Below are 16,250 nucleotides of genomic sequence, written 5' to 3' on the forward strand. Positions count from 1 at the left end.
GTAATGGGGACAAAGCACTGTGCCATTGGGGACAAAGCCCCCTGCAACGGGGACACAGCCCCATGCACTGGTGATGAATGCAACAGGGGCAAAGCCCCCTGCGATGGGGAAGAAGCCCCATGCAATGGTGATGAAGCACTAATGCAATGGGGACAAAGCACCGTGCCGTTGGGGACAAAGCCCCCTGCAATGGGGACAAAGCCCCCTGCAATGGGGACAAAGCCCCCTGCACTGGTGATGAAGCACTAATGCAACAGGGGCAAAGCCCCCTGCAATGGTTTCTCCAAGGCTGTCGATACAGTTTCCCCACAGCCGCTTCCCAGAGAAACTGGTGGGTTACGGTCCAGACAGGTGGTCTGTGCATTGTGGGGGGCTGACAGGGGCACCCAGAGGGGGGGTGGTCAATAGCTCCTTTCCAAACTGGCAACCTGTCACGTCTTACCCGATGCCAGGCACGTCTTACCCGTGAGGCCGAAGGGAGACTCGCCACCAGTGAAACCGCATCGGCAGCACGTGTCCCCCCGTCCTTCCCTCCCCTTGTCTTAATTCCAACACCATCTCTCGCCCCTTTGGATCACCGGCCCGTGTTCAATAGCCAGCACAAGCTCCAACTCGCCCGGTGGCTCACCCCCAGCTGGCAGCTAGCCCTCGGCTGCCGGGACTGAGTGCGGGTCGCCGGCTGTCCGGGCTCTTTGATTTCCAGGGGAAACAGCCACCCTGGGAATGGGGAAAAAAAACCCGGCCGCCCTGCAATACGCGGGGCTGCGAGCCGGGGTTTTTCCAATTAAAAGGCCGCGCGCAGCTAACGGCTGAGCTTGCCCACCCGGCGCTAATGGCCGGGCAGGAGAGCGCTGGTGGAGCCAGGAGCTGCTGGCTGCGCTGGCCGGGAGCCATCGGTGATCGATGGCTGGGGCATCGTTCAGGGAAACATGGCCAATTTCCACCCTTTTTTTTTTTTTTCTTTTCCACTGCAACACCAGCGCTGGGGGAGACCCTCACGCCGGGTTGGCAGCTCGTGGGCATCTGTCCTGTGCTTGTCAATGTTAAAAAAAAATAATTAAGGAATAAAAGAGCAACCAGGGCGATTTGGAAGCGCAGCCTTTCCGCGCCCACCCCGGCTTTGCAAACTGTCGCGTTGCCAAAGCAATGCCTGGAGGTGGGCACTGCCCCGGCCCCCCCATCCTGGGGCATCCCCGGGATGCAGCCACGCAGGGAAGGGCTTCGGAAGTCCCCGCGGGATGCGGGCATAACGGGGCGCAGTGGGACACCTAAATGTCCTCCTGCCACCCCCAGCTGGAAAATGAAGGGCTCGGGTCTGGCTGAGCCCCCGGCATGGGCTGGTGTCACCGCAGGGAGCGGGGACCCCCCCCGGGGAGGGTCCCTGCGCACAACCCTTCAGCATCCCCATCCCGGGTGCTCTCCGCGGCCGCACAGCGATTCCGCCTTATGCGCCTCGTTTACGTTTTCCTGCCTTAATGAGAACAGACTTTTGGGGAGGGGGGAAGCGAGGTATATATTTTTCCGCTTCCTCTCCGAGCTGGAAAAGCCTGCGAGGCCCATCTCCAGGGAGACTCTGTAAATAAGGCGGAGGGGGAGGACGGCGGGGGGGGGGGGTGGGGGGGGGGAGCGCTCCATATGCTGCACCAGCTTTCGGCCCCGGCTTGCCATCAGATGTCTAACACAACAGGAAGCAATAAAACAGTTATTACCAGCCGGCACCTTCCAGCACGGCCGTGCGGAGGAGCCTGCCTTCGCTTTTGCCCCCCCCCAGCTCAAAACCCAGCTTAATAACAGGGCTCCCTATTAACAGGGTTATTGGGGCTCACTTATTATTAGGGCTCGTGGTAGGGATGGTCCACAGCAGGGCATGGTCCCACCCCACCGCTGCGATTTCGGCACAGAGACAACCCCGCTGCGATTCCCACGTGCCCTCCCATCCCTCCGCTGGCGGCTGTCACCTCTCAGGTGGGACCGGGTGTCCCAGCCGGGGACAGCCACACGGGAAGAGCACCACGGCTAAAGGGACCCCGGCCAAGGTTGCTCCCGGCGTTCAAACTGCCGTCGTTTTTCAAACAACCCATCGAAAACCAGCAGCCCCGGCTGCTCCATCTATTAGGAGAGAAATGGGAGGGCTGATGGTTGGTAGATGGTAGAGCCACGACGGCTCGCCATGCGCCCTTGGCCGGTAATTCCTGCCGCGTGGCCGTAACTCCCAGCTGAACCCGAGCATGTCCTGGAGACAGACGTCCAGCCTTGATTTAAAGGCATCGAGCAGTGGATATCCACCACCATTTCCCTGCCTGCTTACAGCAGATAATCAGAGCCACTCTTCCAAAAATGAATATCAATCTATCCCTATGGCCAGGCTGGTCAGGCTCCCGCCTCCAGATATCCAAATCCCTTATACCTTATCCCCTTTTTTTCCCTATGGGCCGTGTCCGTGCACCGACCCGTCGCGATGGCCCCGGTGACCCCCCAGCCCTGTGCGCTGTTTATCTGCCGCGTTTACTGGGTACACCCTGAACTCCAAATAACCTGCAGCACCGGGCGCGTTTCTCCTGGCGCTGGCTCCGCGTCTGTTTGTGTTTGCGAAGCTCCTTTCCGGCTGGCGGGGGAGTCTCGCTCGCATCCTGCACGCCAGGCGCTGGCTCCGCTTCATTCAGCTCCGCTCAAACCCCATCGATCTCCCTTTTCCATTTGCAGAACGGGGGCAAACACGTTTGCTGCCTTGCGCCGTTAGTGGCTCTGGAGACACGTTGCCAGCAGGAACCAGACCGGAGGGACGAGGCGCCTGGCCGGAGACCTTTAGAAAAATAATATATGTATATATTATTTTTTTTTTATAGCGTTGCAACAATTGCTGCTGCGGCTTGCCCTGCAAACGGTGCAGCATCGCCCGGCTTGTCCTCAGCACGGACACGCACCGAGCGGGCGCTGGGCATCCCCTGCAGGGTGGCGATGGGGCTGGATCGGGCTCCCCGCCGCTCTCCCCTGCCCGGGGGGGGACAACTGGGTGTGCTGCAGCTGAAAATCAAGACAGATCGGCCGCATCCTGGCAGTGATTTCTGTCCTGTCTCCTCTGCCCGGGGCAAAAACTGAACTTGTGACCCAGATGTGAGCAGCCTGTTATCTCATTAACCATCCCGGCTTCCCCAGGAGCCTTTTATTACCATATGAACCTCCAACCATCCCCCAAAATTCAGCCTGGGTCTCTCAGATGGGACGGAAGATTTGCACGTTAAATGGATATAAAAAGCACAGGTTTTCCTGTAATTATTTCCCTGAATATCTGTCGATACTAATTAAAATTGTTTCCCATAATCAAATTTGAAACAGCGAGGGAGAGCAAGGGGTCGCTGAAATCCTTTCCTTTCCAGTCACTCAGGGATAAAAGGGGGCTTTCAAATCAAATTAGCAAAAAAATAATCTCCTCCGATCTCCCCTCCCTGCCTCTTAAAAAAAGGCAGGGACCCAGCAAGGGCCAGACTGGGGGGGGTTTTGGGGTCTGCCCTCCCAAACCTGGCCAAAAATGGGGCTCGGGGGGTGCTGGGGCTCAGGGCTGAGCGTACCCCAAACCCCACGGGGACAGCCCCGCTCCCCGCCGGGCGCGGGGGTGTTCGTCCTGCCCGTGGCAAACCCCGCCGGGGTGAGCTGCCATCGCTCTTGCCAGGGGTTGGGGTTTTCTCCTGCCTTTGACCGACCCGCTGCTTCGTTTGTCGGAGGGAAGGGGCTTTGGGCACAGCGATGCCGCGCTGTGTCCTGCCTTGCCAAGCTTGGCCGGAGGGTGCCGGGGGGTTCTGGGGGGGTGGGGTGGGGGTGAAGGAGACATCTCCCAGTGTCCAGCCACCCGAGGGCAACCCCCCCATGCACGAGGCATCTTCCCAAGCACCAAAATTGCTGGTTTTTGTTTCACGAGCATCTCACCGTCTGGGTCCGACGCACGCTGCTCTGCCCGGAGGGACAAGGCTACCCCCCCTTGGAGCCCTGCGACCCCCCCGGCTCTGCCCGAGCCCTTCGCCTCCAGCATGTCTCTAAAAAGCAGCTCCGAAAACTTGGCGGAGGCGCCGGCAGCGCAGGCGGGCGGTGACCCCAGAGCCCTCCCCGGTGCCGGCTTTCCCCGCCGCCAGTCGGAGGGTTTTGGCAGCCAACGCCGGGCCCTGGGGAGCGGCAGTTCTGTGCTCTCCGGGGCACTCGGACATCCCCGGGGCATTTGGACACCCCGTAGCTGCTGTAAGGTCGCCGGGGCTGAGATGAGCAAGTGGTGCGTGACCCCCCCCGAGCGCTGCCGGTGCTCGCCACCGTGCCCCGGGTGTGCGCAGCCCTTCTCCGGTGGCCGTGGCCGGGGGAAGGCAGGAGATGCGAGTCCTTGTGCCATGCAGCGGCTGTAGGAATTGCTGGAAGACCAGAAACAGCGAGATTAGAAGAGAACACAATACCCTGCAGGGAACCCCTGCCCTCCCAAAGAGGGATCTGGGGGCAAATCGGTGAATTTGTTATTTTTATTTTGCGTGGAAGGAGGTGATGGTTCTGCCCGAGGGATGAAACCCATCAGCCAGGGGTCCAGTAGAACCTGGGAGTCCCGGGGACTGGGGGGGGGCTGCAAAACCTCCGGCCCAGCCCTTTGGCCCTTCAGGGTGGGGGGCACGGCTCTCCCCAGACACCCCCCCCCCACTCGCTGGGCTCAGCGGAGGGAAGCCGTGGCTAAAAGCCAAGGTGAGAGCCTGCAGAGCTGCCCGGCCCCGCCAGGCTGGGGCTGCCGCGGTGCCCTGGGGCTGGGAAAGCAAGGAAAAAGGAGGATGAGGAAGGGGGGGATCATCACCGTACCCCCCCCGCCAAATTAGCCAGCCTAATTTACACCATTCAACCTGAGTGCCTTACACCCCCGGCGTGGGGATATACAGAATGTCTCTGGTTTTGGAGACTGTCCAGGCTCAAGCCCCTCTGCTCCCGTGGTCCTTCCCTTGCTGGGAGCCCTTCATCCCCTGGCCTGCGGGACTCCGGTGCTCCCGGCAGCCGGGACGATGGCTCCGGCGCGCGGGGACAGAGGTCCTGCCCTTCCCGGCGCTGCGAGACACCGCTGCCTTTAGCTGCTGTAATGGGTTTCTAAAATTAGCTGCACGCTCTGCCCTTGGACGCGAGCAGGACATTTCTCAGTTGTTTAATATCAAAAGTCCAAAAAAAAAAAAGAAAAAAAAAAAGAAAGGGAAGCAAAGGACAAAAGCCACCCAGTCAATGCATGTCTAAGTTTATTTTATCACTTGTCCCGCAGAACTCAACATCTATTTTAAATCATTTATGAAGAGTACAAGTGTGAATAGCTGCAGAAGTTTTGCAATTCCAAGACACCACACATAGCTTCTAAAAAAAGCAAATTTAACCTTCCCAACAAAGCCTCAACAAGCAGCCCACCCTTCCCCGGCTCGCGTTCCCGAGCTATTGATCCCAGGCGGCACAAAGCTCATCTCCTCCGCATCCGAAGTCGATGAGTTTACGAAGAGGTCCCCGCGTTACGGCAGCATCACGCACCGCCCCCCCCCCCTCGCCCCTCGCCGGCATCTGGCCCCGCGGTGCCTCCCTCCCAGACGGGCTCGGTTTAGCCGGCACCGAGCGGGGCAGGTGCAGGTTGGTCCCTCGGGGTTCACCCCTCCCTTCAATTTATGAGTATTTTACATTTTGCCGCGGGCCGCGGCTCCTATAAATAAACCTGGGCTGCCCGTGGCAGATGTTGAAGCCGATGGCTGCCTCCACGCTCCGGTAGAGGCCCCGGCTCCCCAGCAGCGTGAATGTGAATAGATCTGAATGTGCAATGAAATATTAATTGGAAGCAACGCTATTCTATCTTCGGAGGGGAATTTTAATTGAGGACCACGCTAACGAGCTAATATCGTCCTGCACCGTGTGGTCACGGCCAACAGGGAGGAACAGGGGGTGCTGGGACCTGCTCCCTTAATCAGAGCCTCTCCTATCACCTCTTTCTCCCCGAATCAACCCAAATTAGCAGCCCAGCGTTAATCACCCAGCAAACCCACCACCAGCGATTGCCTGATTTGACTTGTGGTTTCCTAAAAGGATCAGGGGTTGAGCAGATCAACTACAAGGCAAGTCGAGCCCCGTACGAGGGATGTGCCTTGGATTAGGCGAAGCTCTCGCACCCAGAAGGGCAACCAACGCTCAGCAGAAACATCTCAGCAAGGAGAAGCATCCCAGTGAGATCAGTCCTGACCACCAGCACCTCCCTCCGTGCCCATTAAGTCCTGATTAGCCAGGCTCTTTTCAAGCTGAGGGCTCCGGTTCAAGAAAAGCATCTGCTGGTGCTCAGCGGGGTGACACGAGACACTGCAGAAGGTCCCGAGAAGCCCTTCAGATGGAGCACGGAGCTGAGCAACAGCTTGGTTGGGCTTGGGAGGCAGCGAGAAGGCAACGGGCTGAGCAACCCCCTCTTTGGGGGTGGCTAATTGTTATCTGCCGCTGTCTCGCTTGCTCCATCAGAGCCCCGGCAGGACTGCTTGCCTTCTGATAATTCAATAAACCAGAGCAAAATAGGAATTCTCAAATATCACGACCCTTGAAAATGCAAGACTGGGAGGTTGGCTTCCTCCCCCACCTCCCCGCGCCCCATTTTCTGGCTAAATTTAGTCCGCCCAGTGTTGTGCTGGACTCGAAACAGGATGGAAAGAGATAGCGCATCTGAGAGGAGTACCTCTTATCTTGCATTTTCCATGTATTTTGGTAAAGACAGAGCTCTCTGGGACATCAGGAGGACGCGGGCATCGCTGCAGCCCCCTCCGCGGAGGGAGGGAGGGCTGGAGACGCCGCGTCCTGCAAACCAACTCTCTGTTCACTGAAGGTTTTGGTTTCCAAGGGTGGGAGCCACGGAGGGCGGCAGGGGGGGATCATAGTCTCCATCCTACGAAGCAGAAAGCAAAGCACAGCGAAGCGGCTGGCAGGGCGTGAAGGGCCAGATCCTGCTGCGGGATGACAGGGCTGCCAGCGGGGTCGCGTCCATCCGTCACTGCCACATGTCACCCGCGTCCCCGTTCTCGTGGAACTTGTGGACATGGTCGGCGTACCTGGGGAAAGGGCACGGTCAACGTTAACTCGCAGCAAGAATTGCTCACGGGAAGGGTTTGGAAAACACCCAACTGCAGACAAGCGGTTGTCTTCCTCCATGCACCTTTTCTCCCCCCCCACCCCCATCCTCATTGAATTAAGGGTTTAAAACCCAATTAACCACCCTCGTTTCCAGGACAGAGGTGCACCGGGTGGTGCCTAAAAAATCTGCCACAAACAGACCTGGGCATGACCTGGACGGGCTGGAGAGCTGGGTGGAGAGGAACCTTATGAAATTCAACAGGGGCAAGTGTAGGGTGCTGCACCTGGGGAGGAATAACCCCCCACACCAGGACAGGCTGGGGGTGACCTGCTGGAGAGCAGCTCTGTGGAAAGAGACCTGGGAGTCCTGGGGGACAACGGGATGCCCATGAGCCAGCAATGGGACCATGTGGCCAAGAAGGCCAGTGGCATCCTGGGGGGAATCAAGAAGAGTGTGGCCAGCAGGTGGAGGGAGGTCATCCTCCCCCTCTGCTCTGCCCTGGGGAGGCCGCATCTGGAGCACTGGGTCCAGTTCTGGGATCCCTGGTTCAAGAAGGCCAGGGAACTGCTGGAGAGGGGACAGCAAAGGGCCACCGAGATGATGAGGGGAGTCGAACACCTCTCTTATGGAGAAAGGCTGAGGGGTTTGGGTCTCTTCAGTCCGGAAAAAAGACGGCTGAGGGGGATCTTATCAACACTTATAAATACTGAAACGGGGGGTGTCAGGAGGATGGGGCCAGGCTCTTCTCAGTGGTGCCCGGGGACAGGACAAGGGGTAACGGGCACAAACTTGACCATGGGAAGTTCCATCTCAACACGAGGAGGAACTTCTTTACCCTGAGGGTGGCAGAGCCCTGGCACAGGCTGCCCAGAGAGGTGGGGGAGTCTCCGTCTCCGGAGACATTCCAACCCCGCCTGGAGGCGTTCCTGTGCCACCTGCTCTGGGTGACCCTGCTCTGGCAGGGGGTTGGGCTGGGTGATCTCCAGAGGTCCCTTCCAATCCCCACCACTCTGTGGTTCTGTGAAACCACCATGCCCTGTCCACCAAACCCGGGCTGTCCCAGCCTGTCCTCACACCCACTTCTTAGCGCAGTAGGCGGCACAGTCCCTGCCCACGCTCTCGCTCCAGGCCGTTTTGTAGAGCACCTGCAAAATAAAAAAAATGCCATCAGCTCTGCTTTCGCCTGCCCACCTCTGCCCGCCCTCGCAGCAGCCTGGGTCACCGCTGTGCCACCCTGCCCCTGACCTCCTGTCCCCGACCTCCTGTCCCCACGGCCACCAGAAAAATCTCTGCCACAGCGTTCTGCAGGCACCCGGGGGGGCTTTTGTGCATCAGAGGGCTGAAGCCCCTCTGCTGTGGGGACAGGCTGAGAGAGCTGGGGGGGTTCAGCCCGGAGAAGAGAAGGCTCCGGGGAGACCTTCCAGCCCCTTCCAGTCCCTCAAGGGGCTCCAGGAAAGCTGGGGAGGGACTCTGGATCAGGGAGGGGAGCCATGGGACGAGGGGGAAGGGTTTTACACTGGAAGAGGGGAGATTGCGATGAGATCTGAGGAAGGAATTCTTGGCTGTGAGGGTGGTGAGCCCCTGGCCCAGGTTGCCCAGAGAAGCTGTGGCTGCCCCATCCCTGGAGGGGTTCAAGGCCAGGTTGGACGGGGCTTGGAGCGACCTGGGCTGGTGGGAGGTGTCCCTGCCCAGGGGGTGCCACTGGGTGGACTTTAAGGTCCCTTCCCACCCAAACCATTCTAGGATTCTATGATTTTCTGAAGCAGAGACTTAAAACGATGCTCTGGATAAACTCGGTTTTGCAGCCTTGCGTTACCAGCGTGGAGAAACCCAGCGTGTGTTGCCGGGGGTTGCCCTCAGGACGGTCGGGATAACCTTCTCCAGCGGGTTACTTTGGCCGGGGCAGCGCTGCCGCGGCTGCGGTGATTTGGGGCAAGGCTCGAGGCCGCACACAGATGGCGAGGACTTTGAAGACGTGTTTTTGGCACAGGTTTAAGGACGGTCACTGCTTGGTTTGGCTCCTTTTTCCCTTCATGCCACTAAGTTTCCATCCTAAAGCTGTGGTCCGAGGAGGCGGGGAAGTTGGGGGGAGAGGGGAGAAGCTCTCCAGTCCCAGGCTGTGCATTAAATCCTGGGGGATTTGTGAGCCATTGTTACCGTGGCACCAGGGAAATACTCTAATTCCACCACCACCCTTCGGTGGGCCTCCAAATTAGGGTTAATTGAAACCCCAACAGGCAGAAGGCAGTGGCTGGGAAGGGGTGAAGGCTGTGTTGTCTCCCGGGATTAGTGGCAAGGACATTGCTCCCACCGCGGGGATGGAGGAGCCGGGGGTTTGTCCGGTCCCCGTCGGGGACACGGTGCGTGCCCAGCCCAGGCAGCGCTTGGTGCCAGATTTCAGGCCTAGATTTTGTGTCTAGAAGAAGTAAGATCGTTCCAGCCATGTAATATTTATGAATTTTACTTTTTTTCTTTTTTTAGGTTAGAGCTTTAAAGTTTAATGATGTTTAACTTTTTCTTTTCTTTGCTCCTTTCCTCACCAAAATAACACAAAGTTGGTTTTTGCTTTGAGAAGAGTGGGATGGAAATATTGTTCTGATGTGTCTTTGATCTTGTTTCATTGTTTAATTATTAATCATTTTGGGCCCCCACCCCCACCCCGAAATGATAAATAAACTCCCAGAGACTGTGCGAGGATATAGGAGGAGTTTGCACCGCGACTGACTCCCGGGGGATTCGGGCTGGCTCAAGCCTCTATTCCTAAACCAACTCCTCTACTTCCAACCCTAAAGTACAGTTGGGGAAATTTGAAAACTAGAGAAAAACAGAGGCACGGGGCGAGCGGGAAGCGCGGGGAGGGCCAGAGCTCACACAGCGTAACGCAGAGCCGGAGCTCGTCGCCTGGAGGGGCAGCGAGCGTAACCGAGCTCCTCCGCGCTGCAGGTTAAGGGATGTACCCAGAAACAGGAAGGTGGAATTGTCTAGAAACAGGCGACGTGAGGTCATGGGGCCATCTTTTATCCCTAAAATTTTTTACGCTGTTAGCTTCGCAATAATTAACCAAAATTTTGCTGCCTGGCAAGGGGAAGGCTTGCTTGCCCGCGTGCCGGGAGGGCGAACCAGACCTGCAGGCACGTGTGCTAAACCCCCTGTGAGCACCCGGCACGGTGGCACCGCGGCTGTTTCCAGGCACAACACGAAGACACAGGCGGCTTCCAGCTCCTGCCCTTGGGCAAGCCCGTGCCCACCCTGGGTGGCCATTCCCACCCTGGGAAGCCGAGGGGAATATTTATTGGTGCGTACACGTCTCCGCTGAGCCGTGCTGCCCACGCTCCCAGCCGCCGCGTGCCTCCGGAGCCGATGATATACCAGCTGGAATGCACTCACTTGGCATAATATCTTAAAAATGCAAAAATTCCCATGGATGGGATGCTTGCTGCCATTTTAATGTGGTGTCCCGTCCCCCCCCCCACCATAGTCCCCCACACTTACCAGGAAGACGAGGCAGTGCAGGAACAGGGTGTAGAAGAAGGCAACGGTACGAGCTGTCTTGTTGGACAGGATGAGCCGTCCCTGCGGCAAGAGCGGAACGGAAAATCCCGTTTTAATGGAGGGGGTCAGTGGAAACCAGCCCTCCCCACGCACGGGCTCGGGGAGACCCCGGCCGAGATCGGGGCCCTGTTTGTGCGAGACCCTACGTAAACACGCAGGTGAGCCGGGACGCTTTGCCACCCGTCTCCAAACAGCCGCCCTCCTTCAAGGTGACTGCCGCGAGTGCCTGTGCCCTCAGCCCAAAATCGCCCAAATCAAGGTGCATTCCAGACTGAGAGCCGCGGGGTTTCCCCCGCTGAAAACTCTCTGAGGAGGTTGTTTGGAACCACCTTTATCCCAGCTTTCTCCACCGTCTCTGCCCGCTCCCCCCGCGCCAGCCCTGACTCAGCGCCTGCCTGCGGCTCAGCGCCGCTCCGGAGAGAAACCCCAGCAGTAATTAAGTCTCGCACATTTTTAATTCATGAGCTCAAAGAACTTGTGTGATTTGCAGCATCCCCTCGCCGCCTCCTCGGCAGGGCGGCCGAGCCAACGCCGGGGGTGTTCCCGAAGGCTGGCCCTGCTGCCCACCCCCCTGCGCCCCACCGCGGGACCCCGGGAATGACGCGGAGGACGATTTTGTAGCCAGACCCACGGTGTCGGCGCAGCCCTCCAAGCACCCCGGCATGTTTCAGGGGTGACCACTCTGCACCCCGGGGCTTGCAGACCCCCGGCATCCTTCCCTGGAAACCACCAGCCATCTCAGCCTAAAGCGACTGTGGCTCTGGACCCCCCGGCACGCACTTGTACCGGCAGCAAAGAGCCGGGAAAGTGGGATTAAAGGCTTGGTACGGCACGGAGCCCCCAGCTTTGGCAGCAGCAAGGCCGTGTACACGCTGAGAGCCGCGTACGCCCTCTGCCAGGCTGCAGTGACGGCCGAGCACCCTGGAAAACGTAAGCTCTCCAGGATGCCAGCCGCTGCTGGGCTATTGATTTTAGGGATGCTGCGTGCTGGGCCCCAGCTGCTCTCCCCAGTAACGGCCCTTCTGTGGCATGGGGAAGGTTTGTGGCTGGACTTCATGGTCCGGGCAGGTCCCTGCGGTCCCACAGCTTGCCCCGCTGCCCTTTCTACTCGTCACAGATATCTGTATTTAAGGGAAGGTCTTCCCCTCTTCTCGCTCGCCCGGGAGCCCAGCTCTCAGCCACGTGCTGCCACCTCCCGCTGCCGGTCCCCAGCGCGGCTGGGTACCACTGCAGGAGAGGCCAGAGGTGGAGGAGCATCAGCGGCCCTCGGGAAGGCACCAAGAGCCCTCGGGAAGGCACCAAGAGCCCTCGGGAAGGCACGCAGCGCTGCTCGGGCTAAGGCAAAGCACCCCCAAAGTGGGGACTGACAGATGGATGTTGCCGCGGGGGATTTTGGAGAGCAACCATGAACAAAATTCCCTGGGCGCCTTCGAAACCTCACTAGCACCCTGGTCTGCAGGTTTACCCATTTCTCTGGCTCTGAAAGATTTACCCTCCGCTTTTGCTGGTCCCACGCCAGCCCACAGAGATGGCCGAGCTCGCTGGATACCAGAAACCCTGTGGGGCCGGGCTGTGTCGCGCTCCAACCCCTCATTTGGGAGAGGCCACGGAACAGCAGCCAGACCCTGACGATGCCCGAGCCCGCCTGGCCCAGGACACTGGGGTCCCAATGGGAAAAATCTTTGCATCCATCCCTTCGAAAGAGCCAAAGTCAGGAGTAACCACAGCCTAGAAAAGCAGCTTAGAAGCATGGATCCCACCTTCCTACATAGCAACTTCTTATTCCGGCTGTAAAAGCTAGGGATTCATTACGGACATAAGCACATTCCCAAACCACCGTGCGGGCTTTCCAAAGCTGGCATTAAAACCCACGGATCTCCCACCAAACCAATTCTGGGCTGAAATCTTCTTTGCTATTCACGGCCACGGCGGAGGCTGCTGTAACAAACAAGATTATGTTCTTAAATATTCCCAAGGAATAACTCCCCTAAGTCAGTTTTTTTTGTAAATGCCTTTCATTAATTCTCCGTGGTGCTGGCACGCCACCCAATCCATATTCATGTTGGCATTTGCTTGGTTTTTATGCAAATGACAACTTTGCCTTTATTACGAGATATTTCCGTATTCTGTGGCTGTTGCAGACCAGCGCTCCCGCATTAACCCCTGTTGCGCCGGATAGCTGGGGGGGTTAACTCAGCCAAAACCTGCTCCCGAGCCTGCTGCTCACATCACAGATTCAAATATAAGTCAAATCTTCTCAATAAGCACATTTTTAGCTCAGAAAGCAGCATTCATCTCTAAGGGATGGCAGCCAAAGCCCGCGGTGGCAGCATTCTGCGTGCCAAGAGGAATTGCCTCCCGGGCCAGCCCTGAGCCCCCCCATCCATGTCACAAACAGAGGAGAGGTTCTTTGTATCGCATCGCCCCGGGGAGCCGTGGACATGGCCCGGGGGGAGACAGCGGTGCACGGCGATCCTCTGAGACACACGCTGTCCCCGAGCTCCCGGGATGTGCCATGACATGCCCTGGGCTGTGGCATCGCCGGCTGGGTTGGGGATGTGTCACCTGCTCCGGCCAGGGCCCCCTGGGACACTCTGGGATGGAGAGGGGGAAAGGGGATGGAAAGGGGACAGAGGAAGGGGAAGGAAAGGGGAAGGGAGGAAAACAAGTTCTCCTAAACAGAGCCCCACCGTGGCCTGGGCATGGTCTGCACCCCTGTCCGGGGTATCGGGGACGGGGTCTGCCCCCCACCCGGGGCCAAGCCCAGCACCGGGGTCTCAGTGTGGGCACTGGGCTAAAAACCTCTCGCCAGCCGCCGTGGCCCGGCGGGCGCAGCCCACTCACCATGCTCAGCGTGGCTTTATCCCAGGGACTGAGGCTCAGGTACTTCCGCTGGCGTTCCTGCAAGCAGATGGTACACGAAGCTGGTTTTGAGGCTCAAAGGGCTGATTTGGGGTTTGCAAATCAGGGAAGGAGCTCTGTGCCCCGGGATGCTCCCATTTCCCCATGCACGCACATGTGTGTGTGGGCACAATGATTTTTTTTTTTTTTAAATTTTTTTTTTAAGTGAATGGCATCTGAGTGTGTTTTATGGTTTCAGAGTGCATCCGGGCAATGAAGTGATTTCCCTGAGAGGGCGCAAGCAAACCCAGAATGAAGCAAAACCACCTGCCCATTGACTGCAGCACGTTGCGAAGCCTCTTCCCCTCCCTGCGCCGGGCAGAGCCGTGCTCCGCGACGCTGAAATGTTACCCCGGCTGCGGGAGGACACAATCCCACGGGCAGAAGGAGGGTCTGATGCGGAGGGAGGGTGCCGGGGGCTTTTCATACCTTCCTGCTGAAGGAGGAGAAGGGGTCCAGGCGCTCTTCGTACTGGGAGGAGTAGCGCTGCTCGGTGTCGTCCCTGCTGCCGCCCTGCAGGAGCAAAGGACGGGTGAGAGCCCGCGGGCACCGGTGCCGGTGTAGCTGCCTTTACCCATCCCCGCTGGTGCAAGCGGTGCACGGACACCCAGCACAGGGCCACAGCCCCCCACCCCCCGGCCCCCTGAGCTGCTCAACTGGAAGAAACGACCCCCGAAGGACGGAGCAGCACAGCCCAGAGCTGACCCGTGGGGCTGACTGGATCCATCCCCTTCAAAAAGAAGCACAACAGGAGCTCTTTAACAAAACCCTTTCTTCTGTAGGGGCCCCTCCCATGTCCCCCTACTTTTTGCCCTTTCCACAAAATAACAGTCATCTGTGTCACCCCCGAGAGCTCACCTGGAACCGCCTGGGCTAGTGCAAATCCCACCCTGGATCCCTTTGCTGCCGGGCCAGGTAGGAGGGAGACAGCAGTTTAGCAGGAGGAAATAATTGTTTAAACATACAGCTGCTATTAGCTGGGCAAGGGGTAAGGAAAATTAAGGAAGGTCCTTGAAAGGAGTGACAGATTTGGGTTGGTTCAGACAGGCTGGGTTTTAAACTCCTCCTGGGCAGAGGCTCACAGGCGGCAGCAGCGAGCCCCGAGGATGCTCCCACAGCCTGCACGTCCGTGCTCCTCCTCCTCCAACGCTACCTCTGCAGGCCACCAGAGCTGCAGATTCCACATCGTTCTTACCCAAAACCAGCCTGGAAACGGCACGTGCTGTCACCAGGCACAGTCACGGTCTGGCGTGAGCCCTGGCTCCCAGCTCCAGGGGCTGCACGTCCCTGCTCGAGGCCTCCGGTGCTAATCATAGAATGGTTTGGGTGGGAAGGGACCTTAAAGCCCACCCAGTGGCACCCCCTGGGCAGGGACACCTCCCGCCAGCCCAGGTTGCTCCAAGCCCTGTCCAACCTGGCCTTGAACCCCTCCAGGGATGGGGCAGCCACAGCTTCTCTGGGCACCCTGGGCCAGGGGCTCACCGCCCTCACAGCCAAGAATTTCTTCCTAATATCTCATCTCAATCTCCCCTCTTCCAGTTTGAAGCCATTACCCCTCATCCTATTGCTACATGCCCTTGTAAAAAGTCCCTCCCCAGCTTTCCTGGAGCCCCTTTAGGGACTGGAAGGGGCTCCAAGCTCTCCTCAGAGACCGTATAGGTCCATCTCCCCCCGGCACCGTGCCTTCTCCGGCTCTGCCCCGCCGATGCTGACATTTACCGAGGTCTTTCTGGACGTGTTACTACGTGCTGCCTGTTGTCCTGCCGGGCCACCCCAGCACGCTGGCCGGCGGCTCCCTTTCACCGCGGGTAAACCCCGCTGCCAACAGACCTTTAGCAAATATGCCCTTACGCGCCGCAATACGATCCACGGGTCAGCGCGCAGTCAGAAGCCAGCGATGAGACCAGCTCCCGATTTAGGGGCGATGAATTCACTGCAGCCTGGCCTTATTGAATGATCTGGGATGAGTATTTTTAACGTGTCACATGCCCGATTAGGGGGTGAATTATGCAATCCCCCGTGCTGCCGCGTCGAAGGGGTTTGCTCTTTACAGCATGTGAATGGCATCCAGGGGTTGCCTTGTGGCCGCAGATAAACAGGGATATGATCTTCCGCGGGAGAAACGGGCAAAGATGTCAGAGGGGCCGACCCAGCGTCATCACTGAGACATAAATAAAAGAACCAAATAAGGTCCCTCACGGCTGTCGGAGTTTCCCATCGCCAAACGCTATTAAAACATCCATCAATAAAACGGACGGAGTCCAGCCAGGGCGCAAAAGCAGCAGCTTCGGGGGAGGACGGCAGGGCGAGGAGCTGGCGTTCCAACCGACGTCCCTTCCCCGGTTATTGTCCCTTTTGCAGTTATTAGGAAAGCCCGAGGTCGTGGTAGCCCAGCTGCGACCAAGGAAGGGGTTGCAATTGAAAGCTCCCCAGGCAGCAGCCTGACCTGCTTCCAAAAGCCTCAGGGATTTCCAGGGATGAAACCCCCAAGGGACGCGGCAGGAACAGAGCAGGTTCCAGCAAGGTCTGAGTCTGCTCCCCAGCCACCTCCTGGCGTTACTGGGATGGGTTTGGGCTGGTTTCTGCGCTTTTGGGAATGGGTCCTGGCTGCCCGGGAGAGCGGGAAGCCGAGCAGCTCTCTCTGCTGGCCACAAGGAATTCAGGGTGGCGGGGAACGAGCACAGGTATCACAGGATGAATTATT

The 16,250-nt window shown here is 58.4% G+C and overlaps 1 protein-coding gene across 1 annotated transcript in view; it reads right to left on the reverse strand.

The window, feature by feature from the left end:
* Nucleotides 1–5,229: 5,229 nt before the first annotated feature.
* The window catches only part of CUX1 (cut like homeobox 1), a 280,930-nt gene continuing 269,909 nt past the window's right edge, over nt 5,230–16,250 (reverse strand). Inside the window, exons 19-23 of the mRNA XM_063341501.1 lie at nt 13,976–14,059; nt 13,490–13,546; nt 10,586–10,666; nt 8,174–8,238; nt 5,230–7,070 (exon numbers count right to left, since the gene is read on the reverse strand). Coding sequence (XP_063197571.1) covers nt 7,010–7,070; nt 8,174–8,238; nt 10,586–10,666; nt 13,490–13,546; nt 13,976–14,059 — 348 coding nt within the window. The 3' untranslated portion in view covers nt 5,230–7,009. The remainder of the gene's footprint in view (nt 7,071–8,173; nt 8,239–10,585; nt 10,667–13,489; nt 13,547–13,975; nt 14,060–16,250) is intronic.

Source organism: Chroicocephalus ridibundus, chromosome 7 (assembly GCF_963924245.1).
Source record: "Chroicocephalus ridibundus chromosome 7, bChrRid1.1, whole genome shotgun sequence".
NCBI lineage: Eukaryota > Metazoa > Chordata > Aves > Charadriiformes > Laridae > Chroicocephalus > Chroicocephalus ridibundus.